Genomic DNA, 20669 nt, shown 5'->3' with positions numbered 1-20669 from the left:
CAGTCACCAGCCGTCTACCCACGTCCACTGTGTGCTTCCTCGGCCCTGGGGATATAAAGTAACCGAAACACAGACCTTGCCCCGTTAGTGCTTACGACCTAGAGAAGACAACAGACAAGTAAACGATAAAATCACTGCACCACGGCAAGTGCAGCAAAAACCAGAGGTGGCCATGACTGACTCTGCCCAGGGAGCCTGGGGTGATATCAAGAAGACAGGCCTCGGGCTTCCCTGGTGGCGCAGTGTTTGAGAGTCTGCCTGCCAATGCAGGGGATGCGGGTTCGTGCCCCGGTCTGGGAGGATCCCACATGCCACGGAGCGGCTGGGCCTGTGAGCCATGGCCGCTAAGCCTGCGCGTCCGGAGCCTGTGCTCCTCAACGGGAGAGGCCACAACAGTGAGAGGCCCGCGCACCGCAAAAAAAAAAAAAAAAAAACAAAAAGGAGACAGGCCTTGCTCAGTATCTTACAAGATGAACGTGTTTGCCACGTTGCTGGGGGAGAGGATGCTGCAAACAGAGACCAGTGTGGACACCAACGATGAGGTGTAATGCTGCTGAGGAAGTCAAGTCTTCACCAACTCCTGGACCCGGGGAAACCTGTGCTTGGATGCACACGATATGGGAGACTCAGATAGGCTCACCTGCCAAGCAGTAACGATGACGATGGTGACGCTCAGCCCTGAAAGGTGGAAACAGAGAAGCCAAGAGTCCTGTGTGCGTTTGGGAGACGTGTGTGTGCAGAACTCCCAAATCGCCTTCTCTAAAATTTCTCTACAATGTAGACACGAGGACTGTCCCCATTAGCAATGTTTGGTTTGAAGGCCACCATGAGGTGAGTTAAATATGGCTTGAAGGTGAGTGCCATGCTGGCCAGATGGGTAGGGAAGAGAGTAACAGAAGAGGCTGGAAAGGTAAACTGGAACCAGATTATGAAGCTGAGTGCATATCAGAATAAGACTTTCAACAGGACAAATGAGACTTTTAAACAAGAAAAGTTAGCATATCTGGGTCTCAATTTCCATATCTGTAGAGCTGAAATGAATGGACTAGATCATTTCCAAAGTTCCATCCTGCACAGAAATGAACGCTTGTGTTCTACTGCTGTCTCCTACAAGCCTCTAATTCTGTTTCTGTCTCCAATTTATTCTTCCGAATTTTTTGCCTCATAAAATAATTTTCCTGCTCACCTTTCTTCAGTTAGCACCATCCATCAAATCGTAAATGAAAATATGTTTTCTAATGTCTGGTAAACAGTAAATGCAGAAGTGCAGATCAATTCGAGAAATCCATTAACATTTTATGGTCATTGACTTGAGTCAGGCTGATTTTCTAGATTTAAATTCTCTCAGCCCCGTATCTGCAGGGTTGGTATAGACTTTAAAATGTCATTGGGGCTTCCCTGGTGGTGCAGTGGTTGAGAGTCTGCCTGCTGATGCAGGGGACATGGGTTCGTGCCCCGGTCCGGGAAGATCCCACATGCCGCGGAGCGGCTGGGCCCGTGAGCCATGGCCGCTGAGCCTGCAGGTCCGGAGCCTGTGCTCCACAACGGGAGAGGCCACAACAGTGAGAGGCCCGCGTACCGCAAAAAAAAAATTAAAATAAATAAAATAAAATGTCATAGTCTGCATATGATTGTTTGCATGCAATTACTGTCACTTTAAAGGGAGAGAGACCTGAGTTGGAACAGAAAAGGCAGAGATGACGTACCAAGAGGTTCTCTGGCTTGATGTCTCTGTGTACAATGCTGAGGGCATGGAGGTACCTGAGGGCGTTGGCCAGGTTGTACACCATGGCACTGCCATCTCTCTCAGTGTACTTGGTTGAAGAAGTAATTGCATCAAAGAGATCTCCACCCTAAAGGACACATAAAAGAACATATCAAAACATCGACAGTGGGGACTTCCCTGGTGGCACAGTGGTTTAGACTCTGCACTCTCAATGCAGAAGGCCAAGGTTCGATCCCTGGTCCGGGAACTAGATCCCACATGCATGCCGCAACTAAGAGTTTGCATGCCACAACTAAGGCACCTGCGTGTCGCAACTAAGGAGCCCATCTGCCATAACTAAGACCCAATGCAACCAAATAAATAAATAAATAAATATTTAAAAAAACAAAACAAAACATCAACAGTGGCAGTTCTATGAAGGTATCAAAGAAAGCTCATCAGCCTGGAGTAGATGAAAAAAATGACACAAGTGCCACTAAAATTGATGATTATAAATAATGCAAGTTTCAAGGTAGCAAAACACTTTTCCAATTAGGTCCTTCAAGAATATTGTAAGTCTTGGGATTTGTCATCAATGAATTCTCTTGAAATCTCTCCATCCTCTTACTTTGACCAATTCCATCACCAGAAAAAGCTCAGTAGCTGTTTCCATCTCCTCAACCAGCATGATGATATTTGGATGTTTCACTCTGCGCAGTATCGACACTTCGTTCTCAATCAGATGCTCCTGTCAAAAAGGGTTTAGAGAGGTAGATCAGAAATTACAGAACCCTCTGCTCTATCCCTGTGTTCTGGAGGACAACACAGGCTGTAGATCTGACACTGAAGGAACAGAGACAAACCACACCCTGGCCCAGCTGGTGTCCCTAGGGACAGGACAAGTCAGCGTGACACCTCATTGTAACTAACAGAAAGACATCCTTCAATACATCCCTCGAGAACTTCCCTGGTGGCGCAGTGGTTAGGAATCCGCCTGCCAATGCAGGGGACACAGGTTTGAGCCCTGGCCCGGGAAGATCCCACATGCCTCAGAGCAACTAAGCCTGTGCGCCACAACTCCTGAGCCCACGTGCCACAACTACTGAGCCTGCGTGCCACAACTACTGAAGCTCACGCGCCTAGGGCCCGTGCTGTGCAACAAGAGAAGCCACCATAATGAGAAGCCCGCACACCGCAAAGAAGAGTAGCTCCCACTCACCGCAACTAGAGAAAGCCCACACGCAGCAACAAAGACCCAACACAGCCAAAAATAAAATAAATAAATAAATTTATTAAAAAAATACATCCCTCAAAAGGCTCGGCATGCTATCTGGCACATGAAACACACGCCTTCCTGTCTCTTCTTTATTTCTAACACCTTAAGAGGTTGTGATGCTATGAAAGCTTGTGTACGCCACACTGTGCTTTGCAGTTCAGCTGGAATCACTTCTCCCTTTCAGTATACACTCAGAAATAAAGACTAGGCATATAAGGAAATTTGGCATGCTTATGGGATACAACTTCTAGCATTACAAACATTTTTAGTTTTAAAACTATTACCAATATGAATTTGAATTTCATGTTGAAATTCATAAAAAAGAAACTTTCTTCTTCTATGATTGGGTATGAAATCATTCACCAGATGGATGTTCCTTATCATCTTGTATTTCAGAAATCAGGAAACATATAGTACCATGGGGACCACTATTCTCATTTTAACTCTAATCACTTCTCTGAAAATACCACCTGATTATCAGTCCTGGTGAGTAATGCAGTTGAGATCAGCACTGTAGCAAAACATTTACTCACGGCATTATTATTTTCAATACACCAACCCATGAATCATGAGCAACAATTGGTCTATTTTAGTATGAGACATTAAAATCTCTCAACAATGTCATATTTGTTAATCCTCATTAACTGTAATAATAAATTGTTTAGAATTTAGGAAATGCTCTGTAAAAATTGCTAATTGCCCTATTACACACTCTAGGTTTTCAAATATAGCAAAATTTACCTTATAAGGGCTATCATTTGCTACCTAAATATTCAATACACATATATGCATATATTCATATTATATGTTCGCGCGCGCGCGTGTGTGTGTGTGTGTGTGTGTGTGTGTGTGCACTTCCCTCTTACAGCCCCTTTTGCCTCCTTTGCTCTCATGAATTTCAACTAAATTTAGTGTTCTGCTGCAGTAGTAAGATAATTATCTCTAGTTCAGGATACCATTTATGGTTCCTCTCATCTTCATGCATCCATGTATACGTGTATTTTTACTCACAGCCATCTCAAATGCTTTTCGACAACAGGTGGAAGTATGAATTATAACAGATGAAAAACCAACATTCAGAGAAAATCTGTTGCTGGCTGCTGCTCATGGTGGGCGGTGTTTTTCTAGCATTGAATGCACTGTGTTTGTCCAGGTAGTCACTCAGTAAATGTTGGAAAATGACAGTGCAAATGCTGAACCAACAATGGGGGAAAGAAAAGAACCAACATGATCTAGGAATCTAGTCACTATCTGTCAGTCGCTGTGCAAGGTACTTGTGTAATGTCTTAACGCTTATCCTTAGAACAGTCCTTGGAGGCAGGGTGCACACCTAGGGTCCTGACATCCCAGTCCACATTTTTTGTACTGTACAATATCACCTTTCAAAGGGGGAGGCTTCAGTCAAAGTTGTAATTTTTCAAAATGACAGCTGCAAAGCTGACACTATTCAATTCCTTGAAAAGATAGGAACTAGAGGTAGTCTCACACCAACTTGGGAGTCAAGGCAGAACCACACCAGGCTTTGTACAGAAGAGAATCTATGCCCATTAATGAGCAGGGCTGGGAAGACTTAGACTGGCTTTGGAGTCAGCAGACAGGGAAGAACAGTGGTTCTCAGAACCTAGTCAACCACAGCTGGGAGGCCACAGGGCCCCCTACGTGGTTCCAGTCTCACAGGGCAGCAGCAGTAGGCAGCAACAGAGCCCGGGTCCCTCCCAAGGGAAGCAGCTGTGCAGCCAACTCCTCGTGGCCACAGAGACAAAGGAAAGATGCAGCAAACCCTCCACATTTGTACACCTGTTTAGAAGCCTTTGGCTCATCTGTGCCAACCATGTCCTTAATCACAGTAACAAGCAGAGGCAGATGTACCTTTGTGAACATGTAAAGGCAACCAAATGAGTTTATTTCACTCTGTGTGAAGCCGAGACGACATGGTAGTAAAATGGGTGTTTGATTTTTAAGTTAAGTGGAACTATCACGTCAGTTCTCCTCCCTCCTCCCCATTTCCCCCAGGTTGGGAGAGTCTATAAATTTACCTCTCTTCAGGGGCTCGGTCTGTGATGCTAATTTAGAGTGACATACGTAAAATAATCCCCATCACCAGTACCCCAAGAATTCTCTCAAATTGGAGCTAAAATAAGGAGTCTACCACATACGGAGACCACACCTCCCCCAAGTTATCTTTTTCATTAAAAGGCACAACAGAGAGTCTTCTGAGACGCATTGTGGAACTTCTCCCAGGGCCTCTGGGCAGTGTCACATTTCAAACATTAAGTGAATACTGCAACATTTTCTCCACCATTATTTATTATCTCAGCTTACTGTATGCTACTCAACAATGGCTAGTATTCCATGCACATAGTGAAGGTTTTTGCTGGGATGTGGGAGTTATTAGCCTTTGTTTCCCAACCTCTGACGATGCATGTAAATACGTCTTTGAAGGAACAATCCTCTTTTTAATGTAAACCATCTTCAGAAGCAAAACAAAACAATGCACAAAAATCTTTCCAAACGTTATCTTCCTATTTCTCATGCAACCCGTATGTAATCTTTGTTTCTAATATATAAAAATGCTCTCTAGGTTACATTTTCCAGGGAAATATTTCTAAATACAATGTGAACATCACTTTTGTCTTGAACTGCACTGAACTTGCATTATTCAGTCATCTACCATTATTTATGTTAAGTGATTCATGATTCTAACTCCAAATAATTTACACATGAATCATTTCATGGCGGTGTTCCACGGTTTTGTATGTGAGAGTAAATGACAAAGAAAACTGCTCACTTGGCAAAGGATACCGTCCTATCCTTGGCCAGGGTGGTTTTTAACTGACAAAAGAGAGAGAGAGAGAGAGAGAGACAGCCAGAGAGAAACAGATTCACGGAATAAACAGCTCTCTCAAACCAAACGAATCATCTTGTCTCCAGTCCTTCCCTCCTGTGTCCTTTGTCTCACTGAATGAACCTGGCTGCCCAGAGCAGACAGGAATTCCACCCGGACCCTCCTTCCTGCATCCTCCTGCACAGCCAATCAATCACCGATCCCTGCCAGGTCAGCCTTCTCCATAGCCTCGGGATATATCCATTCCCATTTTATCCCTTTTGCCAATCTCTTATCTAGACCTCCAGGCACTTACACAGGCGGGTTTTGTCTGGAGCTCTCTTTCCCCGCTTCTTGGTGAACTCCTATTTACCCCTCAGCACCACATGAGACCTCACCTCCTCCAGGTGGCCTCCCCTGCTCAACTGTGACTGGATTAGGAGCCCCTCGAATTTGTTCTCAGTGCCCCTGTGCCCTGCTCCAACCACAGCCCTCACCCTGCTGTCCCGGAGCTTTCTGTTTACCTCGCCCTCCAGCAACTAGCACAGTCCGTTCTGAAGTGCTCAAGAAAGTGGAAGACATAAACACATCATGCCTGCTCTCGGTCAACAGTGGCTTTACAGCTGGTATATATATTGTAGGGTGAGTACTGCTGAGGATCATGCAGTGAGAGAGATGAGATGCTCAGATCTACATGTAATTTCTGCGGTAGATGAGTGTGGTTGGTTGAATAACGGCCACACAAAGTTACCAAGCCTTAACGCCTGGAACTTGTTAATATTACTGTATTTGAAAAAATGTCTTTGGAGATGTGATTAAAGATACTGCAACGAAGAGATAACAGTGGATTATCTGGGTGCCATCACAAGTGTCTTTATGAGACAGAGGCAGAGGGAGATTTCACAGACAAAAGAGGAAAAACACACACACACAGAAGAGAGGGAGGTGAAGACGGAGGCAGGGTTTGGAGTGATGTGGCCACAAGCCAAGGAATACTGTCAGCCACCAGAAGCTACTTAGAATCAAGGTATAGATTCTCCCCTAAAGCTTCCAGAGGGAGTGTGCATTTCAGACTTAGCCGCCAGAACTGTGAGAAAATAAATTTCCGTTGTAAGCCACTAAGTTTGTGGTAATTTATTCCAACAGCCTCAGGAAACTACTACAATATACATTTGGATTTATGTCCTGCCTGGACCCATATCATGTAGATAATGAATGCAGAACTCCGGGAAGAGAAGGAAGGACCACTTCTAAGCACCACAACAGAAAGCTCAGGGCTTCACACACTATGGGAATTCAATAAATATTTAGAATGAATATTATTTAGAATACCAAACTTGGAAGAATTCTTAAATTTACAAACACCATAGCCTTCTCAAAAGCCTCCTTAAATTTGGCCCCAAGGTAGATCTTGCAAAAATCTCCTACGTGGCATGTAAATCAATAAAGTTACAACACTCCTTCACAACATACACAAAAATAAACTCTAAATGGCTTAAAGACTTAAACATAAGACAGGACACCATAAAACTCCCAGAAGAGAACACAGGCAAAACATTCTCTGACATTAATAATAGCAATGTTTTCTTAGGTCAGTCTCCCAAGGCAATAGAAATAAAAGCAAAAATAAACAAATGGGACCTGATTAAACTTATAAGCTTTTGCACAGCAAAGGAAACCATAAACTAAACAAAAAGACAACCTACGGACTGGGAGAAAATATCTGCAAAAATGATGCGACCAATGAGGATTTAATTTCCAAAATATATAAACAGCTCATACAACTCAATAACAAAATAACAAACAACCCAATCAAAACATGGGCAGAAGACCTAAACAGACATTTCTCCAAAGAAGACATACAGATGGCCAATAGGTACATGAAGGGATGCTCAACATCGCTAATTATCAGAGAAACGCAAATCAAAACTACATTCAGGTATCACTTCACATCAGTCAGAATGGCCATCATTAAAAAGTCTACAAATAATAAATGCTGGAGAGGGTGTCAAGAAAAGGGAACCCTCATACACTGTTGGTGGGAATTTAAATTGGTGCAGCTACTACGGAGAACAGTATGGAGGTTCCTTAAAAAAATAAAAATAGAGTTACCGTATGATCCAGCAATCCTACTCCTGGGCATATATCCAGAGAAAACTCTAATTTGAAAAGATGATGCAGCCCAGTGTTCATAGCAGCACTATATACTATAGCCAAGACATGGAAGCAACCTAAACGTCCATCAAAAAATGAATGGATAAAGAAAATGTGGTACATATATACAAGGGAATATTACTCAGCCATAAAAAGAATGAAATAATGCCATTTGCAGCAACATGGATGGACCTAGAGATTATCATACTAAGTGAAGTAAGTCAGACAGAAAAAGACAAATACCATATGATATCACTTACATGTGGAATCTAAAATATGACACAAATGAACGTATCTACAAAACAGAAACAGACTCGCAGATATAGAAAACAAACTTATGGTTACCAAAGGGGAAAGGGGGTGGTAGAGGGATAAATTAGGAGTTTGGGATTAACAGATACAAGCTACTACATATAAAATACTGGGTTGGCCAGAAAGTTTGTTTGGTTTAAAGTAAAAATAAAAGACACATTTTTCATTTTCACGAAGAACTTTACTGAACAACAGATTCAGTAACCGAAAGAACTTTTTGGCCAAACCAGTAGATAAACAACCAGGTCCTACTATATAGCACAGGGAACTACTGTATATTCAATATCTTGTAATAACCTATAATGAAAAAGAATATGAAAAAAAATACGTATGTATAACTGAGTCTCTTTGCTGTAAACCAGAAACTAACACAACATTATAAATCAATTTAAGAAAATCTCCTACTGAGGGACTTTCCTGGTGGTCCAGTGGCCCACACTCCCAGGGCAGGGGGCCCAGGTTCGAACCCTGGTCAGGGAACTAGATCTTGCATGCATGCCGCAACTAAGAGTTTGTATGCTGCAACTAAGAGTCCGCATGCTGCAATGAAGATCCCGTGTGCCACAATGAAGACTCAGCACAGTAAAAATAAATAAATAATAAATAAATAAATATTTTTTTAAAAGAAAAAGAAAACTTCCTACTTGGAAGAACCCAACATGCTTTCCATCTTCTGGGCCTCTACTCAGGCTGCGCTGGCCGCCTCAAAAGCTTTTCTGTCATTACTGCCTACTCAAGCCGTACCTACTGCTCAAATCCAGCTCGAATGCTTCTTGCTCTAAGGCATCTCCACTGAGCACCTACTTCTCTCTCATGTGCTACCCTGAACTCCCATAACACTTTTACGGAACTGGTATTGTTAAATTACCTTATTCCTAGCACAGTATCTTGCACAAACATCAAATGTTAGGTAAACAAGTGAATTAATCTTGTACATTACAGAAAAGCAAACAGAAAGCCAGAGGTTAAGAATTTTCCCCAGGTTCTTATTATAGGAACAAATGCATAAGTTGAACTTGGAGAGGGATCATGGTAGATTGGCCAGTGTAGACTGGCTGTGCAACCGACTAGCCCAAAGGTCCAATCACTGCTCTGCTTCTGTGTGACTTTTGGGAAGCTATTTAATTTGAATTTCTGTTTCTTTATCTGTAAAATCAGTACATCTGTTTTGCAAGTCATTAAAGATAATGTGCAAAATTTCTATATGTCCAAGCCTGGATAGATAATACATTTTGATAAATGGATAGATAATACATTTTGGATAGATAATACATTTTGATAAGTGGCTGATATTATTTTCATCATTATTACTTTTCTGTATACAACCCACAAGGCAGAGGTAATGAACGATGCCCCCGAAGAGTGGCTGAATACCTCCCCTTAGATTTTGTTTTAAAAAAGCAAATTCTGGGCTTCCCTGGTGGCACAGTGGTTGAGAATCTGCCTGCCAATGCAGGGGACACGGGTTCGAACGCTGGCCTGGGAAGATCCCACATGCCGCGGAGCAACTGGGCCCGTGAGCCACAACTACTGAGCCTGCGCATCTGGAGCCTGTGCTCTGCAACAAGAGGCCGCAACAGTGAGAGGCCCGCGCACCGCGATGAAGAGTGGCCCCTGCTGCCAAAAAAAAGCAAATTCTCTATATCAATTTTTTTCCTAAATATAAACTTTAGTGGAAAAATCTACCTATTTAGAACAAAACAAGTATGGGATTAACAGATACAAACTACTTTACATAAAACAGATAAGTAACAAGGATTTACTGTATAGCACAATTATATTTAATATCCTATAATAACCTATAATGAAATATAATCTGAAAAAATTACTGAACCACTTTGCTGTACAACTGAAACTAACACAATATTGTAAGTCAACTATTCTTCAGTTTTTTTTTAAAGTTTTAACATTATAATTTTATATAGTCAATGTGGAAATAATTGTTCAAATAAGCAAAATATAAGGATGGAAATAAGTATATGATCGTGAATTATAAAAATAAATGACATTCAATAACAAAGAAAAATAAGATCCAAATGTTTGAAGTGACCTATTCATTTGCCTTCAACACTTAGTGTACCAGACTGAATTTTTTTGCATAAAGATTTTTTTTTCAACTACTGAGACAGCTGCTTAAATTTTAATCACGTAAACAATATCCTTACCAGAGCAATTATTTTTAAACTTTTTTGAAAAAATACTTTAATACAGTTGTTTAGAACATGGCTCCCCAAATTATGACGCATTCTGCTTAAATCACACAATATCAGATACAAAGAGCAACACCTACTTACATATGGAGACAGGCTTTGCAGCTGAAAATGTAATAAAATTGTTAGCACAATAACTGAAAACACACAGAATTATTTAAAGAAAATTACATTTAGAAAAACCTTATTCAAAGAAAAGGGGGGCATTTTGCACAGACTCTGCTTCATTAGCTGTCACAATGTAGTAAAAAAAAAAAAAAAGTGTACGACAAATTTGTCTATTGGATTTTCCATTCTGGGTCTCTGAGAAAACTCTTCTAACACTGTATCATAATATTTTAAGTTTCCCGTTAAAAATACACAATTTTGTAAATGTCTGATGAAGAATAGTTTTAGTAGTTCCATAAATATAAAACCACTACTATCACATCAAATCCTCCTAGCTATAACTTCTGAATTCCTCTGGCATATTAATAATATTGACAGTTAACACATGTTAAATTCTTGTTATATACTGGTACTTTTCTACATGTTTTCTATGCCTTAATTCAATTAATTCACAATAACCTATGCCTTCCATATTATTAACAACTGCATTTGATAGGAAGAAACAGAGGCACAGAGGGGTTAACTAATTTTTCCAAGGTCACACAGCAAAAAGAGGCAGAGCCAGGATTAAACTTTACACAATCTGGCTCTAGAGTAATACTGTTCAATAGAAATGTGATCCACATATGTGAATTTAAGTTTTCTAGTAGCCATGTTAAAAAATATAAAAAGTAGGTAAAATGTATAACTCATTTAACCCCATATATCCAAGATATTATCATTTCAACATGTAATCAAATACAAAAGATATTAATGAAGTATCTTACATTCTTCTTTCTGCATTAAGTCTTCAAAATCTGTTGTGTTTTACACTGAGAGTACATTTCAGTTCAGACTGGCCATACTTCAAGTGCTCAGCACCACAAGCGCGAGGAACTCAGAGTTGGACCATGAGATCTAGAGCCTTCTCTCTCTTTTTTTCAATTAATTAATTTATTTATTTATTTTTGGCTGTGTTGGGTCTTCGTTGCTGTGCGTGGGCTTTCTTTAGTTGCGGCGAGCAGGGGCTACTCTTCATTGCGGTGCACGGGCTTCTCATTGCGGTGGCTTCTCTTGTTGCAGAGCATGGGATCTAGGCACACAGGCTTCAGTAGTTGCGGCTCGCGGGCTCTAGAGTGCCGGCTCAGTAGTTGTGGTGCACAGGCTTAGTTGCTCCACAGCATGTGGGATTTTCCCAGACTAGGGCTCGAACCCGTGTCCCCTGCATTGGTAGGTGGATTCTTAACCACTGCGCCACCTTCTAGGGAAGGCCCTAGAGCTTGCTCTCTTAACTGCTATGCTACTTGCCAGAAAGGAATCTAAAAAGGTCTTTGTCATCACTATTGTAGAATATTTATCCTTTCAAATATAGTTGAAATGGCAGTAATCTAGCAGCATTCTATCATTTGATTTTTTTTCCCAGTCCCATCTTCAGAGTAGGACAGAGAAAAAAGTTCATCCATTTGGGGAGACAATCCATGGTGTTTCTGCACATCCCACATCATCTTTAGTTACAAACTATCTTTCCAAGTATGTCTGTATAGCAAACACCCTTGGAACACAGAGACAGGATCTCCCCCAGGGGTGGACGGCGATTTGTTTCCTGACCATGATAATAAAAATAATGCTCTCCTCTGGGGCAGAGGCTGGGTAGGATGCTAGTGGCCGCCTCATAAGATTGGGGGGGTTCCTAAGCTTGGGGGTCCTCCACTGTGACACAAACCCACTGTGTGGACAGCATCCAGCTGGGCCCCTCTGCATCACTTCTGTGGGCTTTGGGAACCAGTGCAAGCATGGAGCTCATGCTAGCTGCTGTGGCACCGGTAGTAGTTTTTGTCTCTGACCCAGGAATCTTGTGTCTTCTGCCACATCTACAAAGCTGGAAGGCTAATTTCTTAGTTTGAAAAGTCTCAGAACCCTCACAGTTCTTGAGGCACCTTTTGTGTGTTGCTGGGTTTTGATATAGACATCTCCCAGAGAGAAGAACTTGTATTTTTCAATGGTTAGGACAGAGATCAAATCAATTTACTGTTTTAGGATTAAGGTTTCTGAAAAATGGCAGGGGAAAAAAAAGCTTGATAAGGTTTCCCCCGCTACTATCAGCAATACTATCCTATTATGATCTTGTCAAATCACCACTTAAATTCCTTCACCGCAGTAAACATCTCTAAGTTTTTTCGGTTTCTTTTACAAAACAGTTATGTATACTGTACCTTTCCACAACATTTGGCTTTGTCTATAATCTTTAGGGCAAACTCCTTTCCTGTGGACCTATGGAATAATCAGAGGAAGGCCATTTAAAGACATAAATCAAAGACACCATCCATCCTGATTTCCTCTACAGCACAGACCCAGGGAAAAAAGAGTGGCTTCCTTCTCTATACACCAGGGAGGATGCTGAGTGGGGTCAGGGAGAAAAATACCCACAAAAGATTTTTTTAAAACCCACAAAGCCACACTGTCAATCTCCTTTTATAAGTATTAATCATTACAATATTAAGTAACTCACATATTTAAAGTATTTAAATTCTGTTGTATCAGACTTGGACAAGAAGCTGTTCTTCCATACTTAAATCTCAAAAATAGTTCTCTTAAGAGACAGAATAAAATTAAGAAAAATGAATCAAAGTAACAGAAAATTTTCTTTTATCAATGTCTTTACATGAGTCCATTAGTCACTAATTAGCCCATAATTCAAAACTGAAAAGTCCCTAGACTTTCAGTTTCTATTTCTCAGCCAAAACTCCACTTAGGATCCGGTGCCACCTTATCCACACCTTTAAATGTCCATATCTGGTACTAGAGATGTCATTCATTTGACACAAGAGTCCTGATGTTGTTATTTAACTTTTAATCACCTTCAGTATAATTTAATCTGAACATGTCAAAAATACATCTTTTAGAATAGGAAAGCAGTTCAAGAAAGAACACTGTGGTATTCTTGGAATAGGTTAGCTCTCTCAAGCACAAGCTGCTTGTGCCAGGTGGTCACGGTACACGCTGATGAGACCGACCTTGGAAGAATAACTTTTATTTAAACTGCTTCTCCATAATGGAAACCAAACACTGCCTCAGATTTCTAATGAGTCTTCAGATGTCATATTTTAGATGCTTGTTGCTTGAGCAGCAATCTGTGTACCAGAGCTAAGCAGAGGGGCTTAGAAGACAGCGAGCTACTTTGTGTACCATATAAGGAGCAGTAAAGCTTCACTGGAGATGTAGCAGAACAGGAAAACTGTAGTCACCAGAACTTTCTGGAAAACTCCCCCTCACCCATCTCCCACCACCACAACAAAAATTACCACTTAGAACAGCTAGAATAACAGGCTATAAACACAAAGACTCTAATCTGAGTCTTTTCCAGTTTTAATATTGTTTACAAAAGGCCTGGAATGTAAAAGAATGGATTTGTTACCATCTGAGAAAATAGGACCTTAAACAAAATAAGGCTGGACAAGCAAAAATATAATTTTAATATGAGCAAAAGTTGGCTGATTCTGATATTGAATAAAGTCAGAAATCATGTATCCTGAACTACTGATAATATGCAATTAATTATTAGCTGAGAGGGTTAATGACTTAATATAAGTACAGCACTGAGAACAGAGCCTGGCACAGATAAGCACTATAGGAGATTTTTTTTTTTTTTTTTTAATGAATCGTACTCTTTCCCATTTTTCTCTGGCTCATGGATGAGACCTGATATATCTCCCAAAGTACAAAGCAGTTTTATATTCTACATGTATACATACATTTTCCCCTGTCAAGTTGCCTGTGGGCATGCAAAACACTAGCCCTAAGAGTAGACTCTTTAAGAAGGCCTTTCGTTCATTCAGATAAGAATAAACTCCAAAGGAGAAACGTATGTGTCGGTGAACAAACCATTATCCTCACTACCCGCTCACCTGTCCATGCACTCTTTGACTACTGCAAAGTTGCCATCACCAATAACCTTCCCGATTTTGTACTTCTCAAGAAGAGGTGACGATTCAGAGCACCTGTTTCCATTCACACCTGCAAAAAAGGATAAACACAAAGTCTAGTGAACACATCACATTTCACCTCGATTCCTACAGACGGGTGAAATAATAAATCACAATGGAGTTATTTCTAAATCTGTGGTAAAACTAAAGAAAATCCTCTGAGCGTATTCTCTGAATAGAACACCTGAACCACCCATTTCCTTTTGGCCTTGTTGGTTGGAATCAGAAACCAACAAAATCAATAAACCTGACAAACCCCTGAAATATCAGCTGAAAATAAGTGATTAGCTTTGGGTGAAAGGGAAGTCTAACCAAAACTCTGTAAACTTTTTGTCAACTCTGGAGAAAGGGGGAGGGGATGATGATGGGGACTTAATCTTAGAAATTTTCTCTTCAAGATTTTCTAGTAAAGAAAATTCTGGCCACTTAGGATACCTTGTTAAGGCTAATTTCTGGCTCAAAGTGTCCTCAAAAAGGAGAGGGGGGAGGGGCAGGAGAAGGAAGTGGTTAAGATCGACCACTTTTCACAATGTATCCCCAGTGCCCTGTACATAGCTGACATCAAACAAAGAAACCCACTTAAAGATATCTAAGAACAAGGAAAGTCTACATTTAGGAATTGTGAGCCGATTGCCACTAAGGAAAAATAAAGGAAACCCAAGACTAAAATCTGAAATTGGGTAGCTTAATTAACGAGATTCTATACATATTGATGTGATCCCTGCCCAATACGGCTAAACAGGCTAACTGGTGTCATGATCCCATTGCTGTTTAGGGAGATAATTTAGCACAAGTGGGTTTGGGGGGCAACCAAGTTCACATGGATGGCTTCCCTTACAAAAGCAATCATAGGGCTTCCCTGGTGGCGCAGTGGTTGAGAATCTGCCTGCCAATGCAGGGGACACGGGTTCAAGCCCTGGTCTGGGAAGATCCCACATGCCGCGGAGCAACTAGGCCCGTGAGCCACAACTACTGAGCCTGCGCGTCTGGAGCCTGTGCTCTGCAACAAGAGAGGCCGCGATAGTGAGAGGCCCGCACACCGCGATGAAGAGTGGTCTCCGCTCGCCGCAACTAGAGAAAGCCCTCGCACAGAGAAAGCCTGTGTTTTGACCCAACACAGTCAAAAATAATAAATAAATAATTAAAAAAAAAAAAAGTAATCATAGGCTGAGAACTACCTTCAGGACTCATGCAACGATCAAGTTCAGGCCCGTCATTTACATTGGAAGAAGATCGGCCATGTGCAGAAATCTGCTGAAAGAGACAGTGCCCATTATTTATCAGGATAAGTTTCCGAATCTTTAGCTAGCTCATCCTTAAGAGAACAGAAAATGCTTATATAATAGAATGCAAAAAAAGTAAAATAAAATGGTACAGAAACAGAGGAAGCATCCCCTTGCTTCTCATCTCACTTTTCTCCCTATATACAATCTCATTAGTACAGTTCTTCCTTAGATACAGTATTTTCAATTCATATTAGTAGCAGGAAAATCATGTTACTCTTCTTTGATACTGTGTTACTTCTGATCTCAACGATGTAAAATAAGGAGACTTTCACGGCATCACCCATGAACAAGGTAGTTACTAGCGGCACAAGAAGGCTTAGAACTATAGATAATTACAAGAACGTCAGCACAGAGTCCCCAGATCCCACATTCCCCACCCTTCCCCACACCCTGGCTGACCACCAGAGTCCCTGCTAGGGTCGAGCTCTTCTCAGAAGTCCAGCCCCATGTCCGGGAGTGCATCACCTTCCACACCCTCCTGTAGTTTCAGGACCCAGAGAACAGCCCTGGCTCAATCAACTCCTTTGCCACCCTAAGACAGCAGGAATTCCTCTGAAGCATCATAAGAAGCTTTTTTTTTACTAGGAACCAGAGGGGAATAAGAGATAAAGCTTTCAGGTAGGTTCCAACTTCACAAAAAGCTGAAGTTCCCAGTCTAACACAGAAATATCTCTAGTTCTTAGGTAAACTGAAAAACTCATATTATGACTATTATTCATATATTTATTACTATTTTGTTTTATTATTTCTTTTATTATTCTGTAGGCTTATGGAATTTTTTCTTAATTTCCAAGGGTTATTACACTTTCAAACTCAATCTTTTCTCTTTCATCTTTAATGTTCTTTCTTCTCTTTCAAAAAAAAAAAAAAAGTATTCCTTTCAGGAGTTTAAACATCAAAAGACTTACCAAATACTGAGAAGCATCTTTGGCATGTTTTGTGCTGGTATGTTTACTTGCTTGCCTCTATGCCCAAACTATCCTGGCAGCTTCTGCCCCAGAGCAGCTGTGCCTTCTTCATCCCTGCATCCTCCATGTGCAGCACAGGGCCTGGTGCACACACTACTTAGTTCACACTTGCTAAATGAAAGCACAGATAGCATAGGTCTAGGGCAGGGACCTACCCTTCCCACAGTGCCCACAAGCCGGAGACACTGAGTCCACCCTCTTCCTCTGGGTGAAGTGGAGAACCCCACAGATGCTGAGTTTGGTTCAATCCAGGAAAACCCAATACTTACAACATTCCTTCCAACAGGATCACCCAGAAGTTCTTTGGGGATAAAATACGAGCCTCAAGAATGAGAGGCACGTAAAAATTAGGCTGTTTTCTCAGGTCCCACGTAACCACACCTGTGTGGACAGTAAAACCAGGAGCGGCGTGTCCTGCTAGGAAACCCAGGGCCACGGAAAAGCAGTGGTGACAGCCACCAAATGAGCCCCCTCCTGAGGGGCAAACACACCTCTCAGAAGTGTCTGTGTCCTACACGCTGACAGGGGAGTAGTCGTGCAGGAACGTGGGTGTGCATGTGGGTCGCTTTCTGGCCACCCTTAACCTGATGAAAACGCTGCAGCCGGATGAACGCCTGGCTCCTCAATCACTGTTTCCTCACAATACAGGTAATTTGGTGGACAAAGTTTTTCAAAATGGAGTTTTGTTTGTTTTATTCTTTTTTTTTTTTTTTCCTGCTGAAATTGAAGGCAACTCCAAATCCAGCAGGAGTCTATGCTAGGATGTTTAAAAGCTAGACTTTTAAAATCAAGCCCCAGAGAGGGAACATAAAAGGAAGCTGAAAAGAAAACCACAGCATTCTCTGCTCCATTCATGGCCACAGCAACTACCCCAGTCCTGGTTGTCCTCGGCTTCTCTCGGCACCTCTACCAGAGGCCTCCTCGGTTCCATCAGTCTCTCCCACTCCACAATTATAGCCAGAGAAGCTTTTCCGAAGAATAGTTCTGACATCGCCCCTAGGATCCCAGAAACTCATTGGGTCTTCGTTACCAACAGACTAACCCACACGTCTTCAGCATGGCACTCAGGTCATGATTTATCCCCTTACCTACCTGTCCAACTTGTTTCCCACCACTTTTTTTCCATGTATTTCACACTTACATTAACTCCAATAATCTTTCTTTTTTTAAAAATTTTTTTGAGTAGCTTTATTTATTTGTTTATTTATTTTTGGCTGTGTTGGGTTTTCGTTGCTGCACGCGGGCTTTCTCTACTTGCGGTGAGCGGGGGCTACTCTTCGTTGCGGTGCGCAGGCTTCTCACTGCGGTGGCTTCTCTTGTGGAGCACAGGATCTAGGCACACGGGCTTCAGTAGTTGTGACACGCGGGCTCAGCAGTTGTGGCACATGGGCTCTAGAGCACAGGCTCAGTAGTTGTGGCGCACGGGCTTAGTTGATCTGCGGCATGTGAGAACTCTCCGGACCAGGGCTTGAACCCGTGTCCCCTGCATTAGCCAGTGGATTCTTAACCACTGCGCCACCAGGGAAGTCTCCAATAATCTTTTGGTTTTCTTTAAATGTTGCTAAAACTTCCTAAGTCTTAATTTTCTGCTCTGAATATAGGGATAGGAGCAGCAGCTAGCGCAAAGATATGCTAAAGAATTAAAATTAGCTCATGCACGTAAAATCATTTAGCACAATCACTGACATGTAACCATAACTCAATATTAGTTATTAGTATTTTTCCTCAAAACACCTAGCATAGAGCCTTGAAGTGAGTGTCAGAGAAATGCTTTTGAGTTATTGAACGTACAACGGCTATAAGAGATCTTTTGCTAAATAATTCATTCGAAGTCTGTTCTACTTCTAATCCAACTCTTCCTAGATTGAAAACTGTCAGTCATGGGAATAAGAGATCCAAATTAAACTCATATCAGCCACGTTCTTAATGGAATAAAGATAAGAAGAATGTCATTTTGGGGAAAGTTTTAGATCTCGAAAGATAACTGGAAAGATCCCCTTTGATCACGACTTGCCTTTAGGTTACAGGGATGGGGGAGTTGGACTGTTGATGTCCGGGAGCAGCAGTGGACAGTGGCTGGCTTGCCTGAATGTCTGTATCTCACAGCCCAGAACGGGGCAGCCTCACGTCCTCAGGACACAGCTGGCTGGGTCCAGCCTGGGCACTGAAGGAACCATCTGCCTTCCCAACACTCAGAGCCAGAGGGAGTGTGCAGCGTGCAGACCCCGTGCCCACTGCTGAGGTCCGAAGACCTGCCTTCCCCCAGGCCTGCTTGCTCAGCTCTCCTGAAAGCAGGTAACGTTCTTCTCACAGGTCTCTTTCTTGAGCTAATTTGAGTAAGTTAGTTCATCGCAAGCTGATATGTTCTGACTCAAGGGCTAAGAAGGAAGTCTTGGAAGGAGCTAAAATGCAGGCATTTTTACCTCTTTGTACATTTTCACATGGATGCGTGACTCTCTGGAGTGTTTACTGAGCTCCTGTCAACCCCTGTAACTTTCTCAATGTTTCTTTTGATTAAACCCCCATTCCCACCTATCCTGATTCCCTGTACAGTCCAGCAATTACAAACCTGGTTTGTGCTGGGATTCAGAGGTGGCAAGGAGCCAGACCAGGTGGTGGAAGCTGGTCCTCCAGCAACTGGGCTGAAGCCCGGCCTCGGAGGTTGCCTCATGGGCAGCGTGAGGGCGCAGGTCCACGTGAGGGGCTACTTTCATGTGTAGCTGACAAAAGTTTTCACTAAATCACCAGGAAATGCAGCTTTCTTAGCAAGGAATGATGGCAAGAAGATTACTTTTCAAGACTCTCAAACAGAATGATTTTTTCTCAAAGTGCTAAACCTCAAGCATTTAAAAACTAGAGAGTTAACAGAAGTGACGTAACTGATTACCTGCCCCAATATGTTCCTTTATTTGAAAATAAAGCTTTCATGCAGAAAATGAAAACATAAGGCAATGAGGGAATCATCTTATAACACAGCTCAACAGACAGGACATGATTAGACCCACAGACAGTTTTCCTTTCCTCCCTCAGCTACAACCTGTGCTGGCTGCAAAGGATGCAAAGATGTAGGGCCAAGGTCATTACTGCCGGAAGCTTGCAGTCTCAGGAAGAGGCATGTGTGCACCCTTAAAACCCTTCCCAGAAACCTCACCTAACCATTTGAAGGTTCCTTCTGATGGTTACAAACGCCCGTGAGGATCCATGAGAGGGAACCACTTCGCTACAGCACGAATCTGCACTGGGCGTGCTGGAATCACACCGCTAGCAATTAAGCTCACGTGACCTCCTGGCAACGAAGCCTGGTGCTCTGAGAATCCAAGAAAAGCTGGGTATTCACCAAGATCTCTGGACAGATCCCTGGCAAACGTGAAGTGTCTATTGTTATATATAAAGCAAAGCATTCCCGGTGCCCTGAGAGACATGCAGACAAAAGAGGAAGGAAAACACTAGGGCAAAAGCTATGACTACAAAATTCCCACCATTTACCAGGCAGAATTTATGGATTTCCCTGTCCCTTGTAAGAGAACTATTCTCTTATTGAAGCAAGGAGAGATTAAAATATGGCATTCTTGATTAAAACCTGTCCCATTTCTATTGTTCAACTAAACATTTTTTTTTTAAATCTCTTAAAATTCTAATGAGCTTTCATGCTTCCATCACCAACCAGGATGCTGAGACAGCACGAAGACTGTGCCTAGATGCTGCATTTGGGTGAGTTGCTCCTCAGTAAAGCATAAACGGATGGCAGCAACTGGGTTCTTTCAAGATATCTTCCATAACTACTAACTGGTTCAAAAAGATGTGATGATGTTTAGGGGTGGGGAGCAGAGGGGACATATGTCCTGGTGAGTAAAGGAAGGAAAG

General features: G+C 42.0%; 1 protein-coding gene across 1 annotated transcript in view; it reads right to left on the bottom strand.

Moving 5' to 3' along the window:
• DCLK2 (doublecortin like kinase 2) overlaps positions 1-20669 on the bottom strand; it is a gene marked incomplete at both ends in the record, with an annotated part of 155332 nt that overhangs the window by 19433 nt on the left and 115230 nt on the right. Inside the window, 5 exons of the mRNA XM_082653239.1 lie at positions 1707-1853; positions 2334-2453; positions 12782-12839; positions 14474-14582; positions 15730-15805. Coding sequence (XP_082509365.1) covers positions 1707-1853; positions 2334-2453; positions 12782-12839; positions 14474-14582; positions 15730-15805 — 510 coding nt within the window. The remainder of the gene's footprint in view (positions 1-1706; positions 1854-2333; positions 2454-12781; positions 12840-14473; positions 14583-15729; positions 15806-20669) is intronic.

This window comes from Grampus griseus, assembly GCF_964374135.1.
Source record: "Grampus griseus genome assembly, chromosome: 4".
Taxonomy (NCBI): domain Eukaryota; kingdom Metazoa; phylum Chordata; class Mammalia; order Artiodactyla; family Delphinidae; genus Grampus; species Grampus griseus.
Note: the sequence above shows the minus strand (reverse complement) of the source record. Positions and strands in the feature narration are given on the sequence as shown.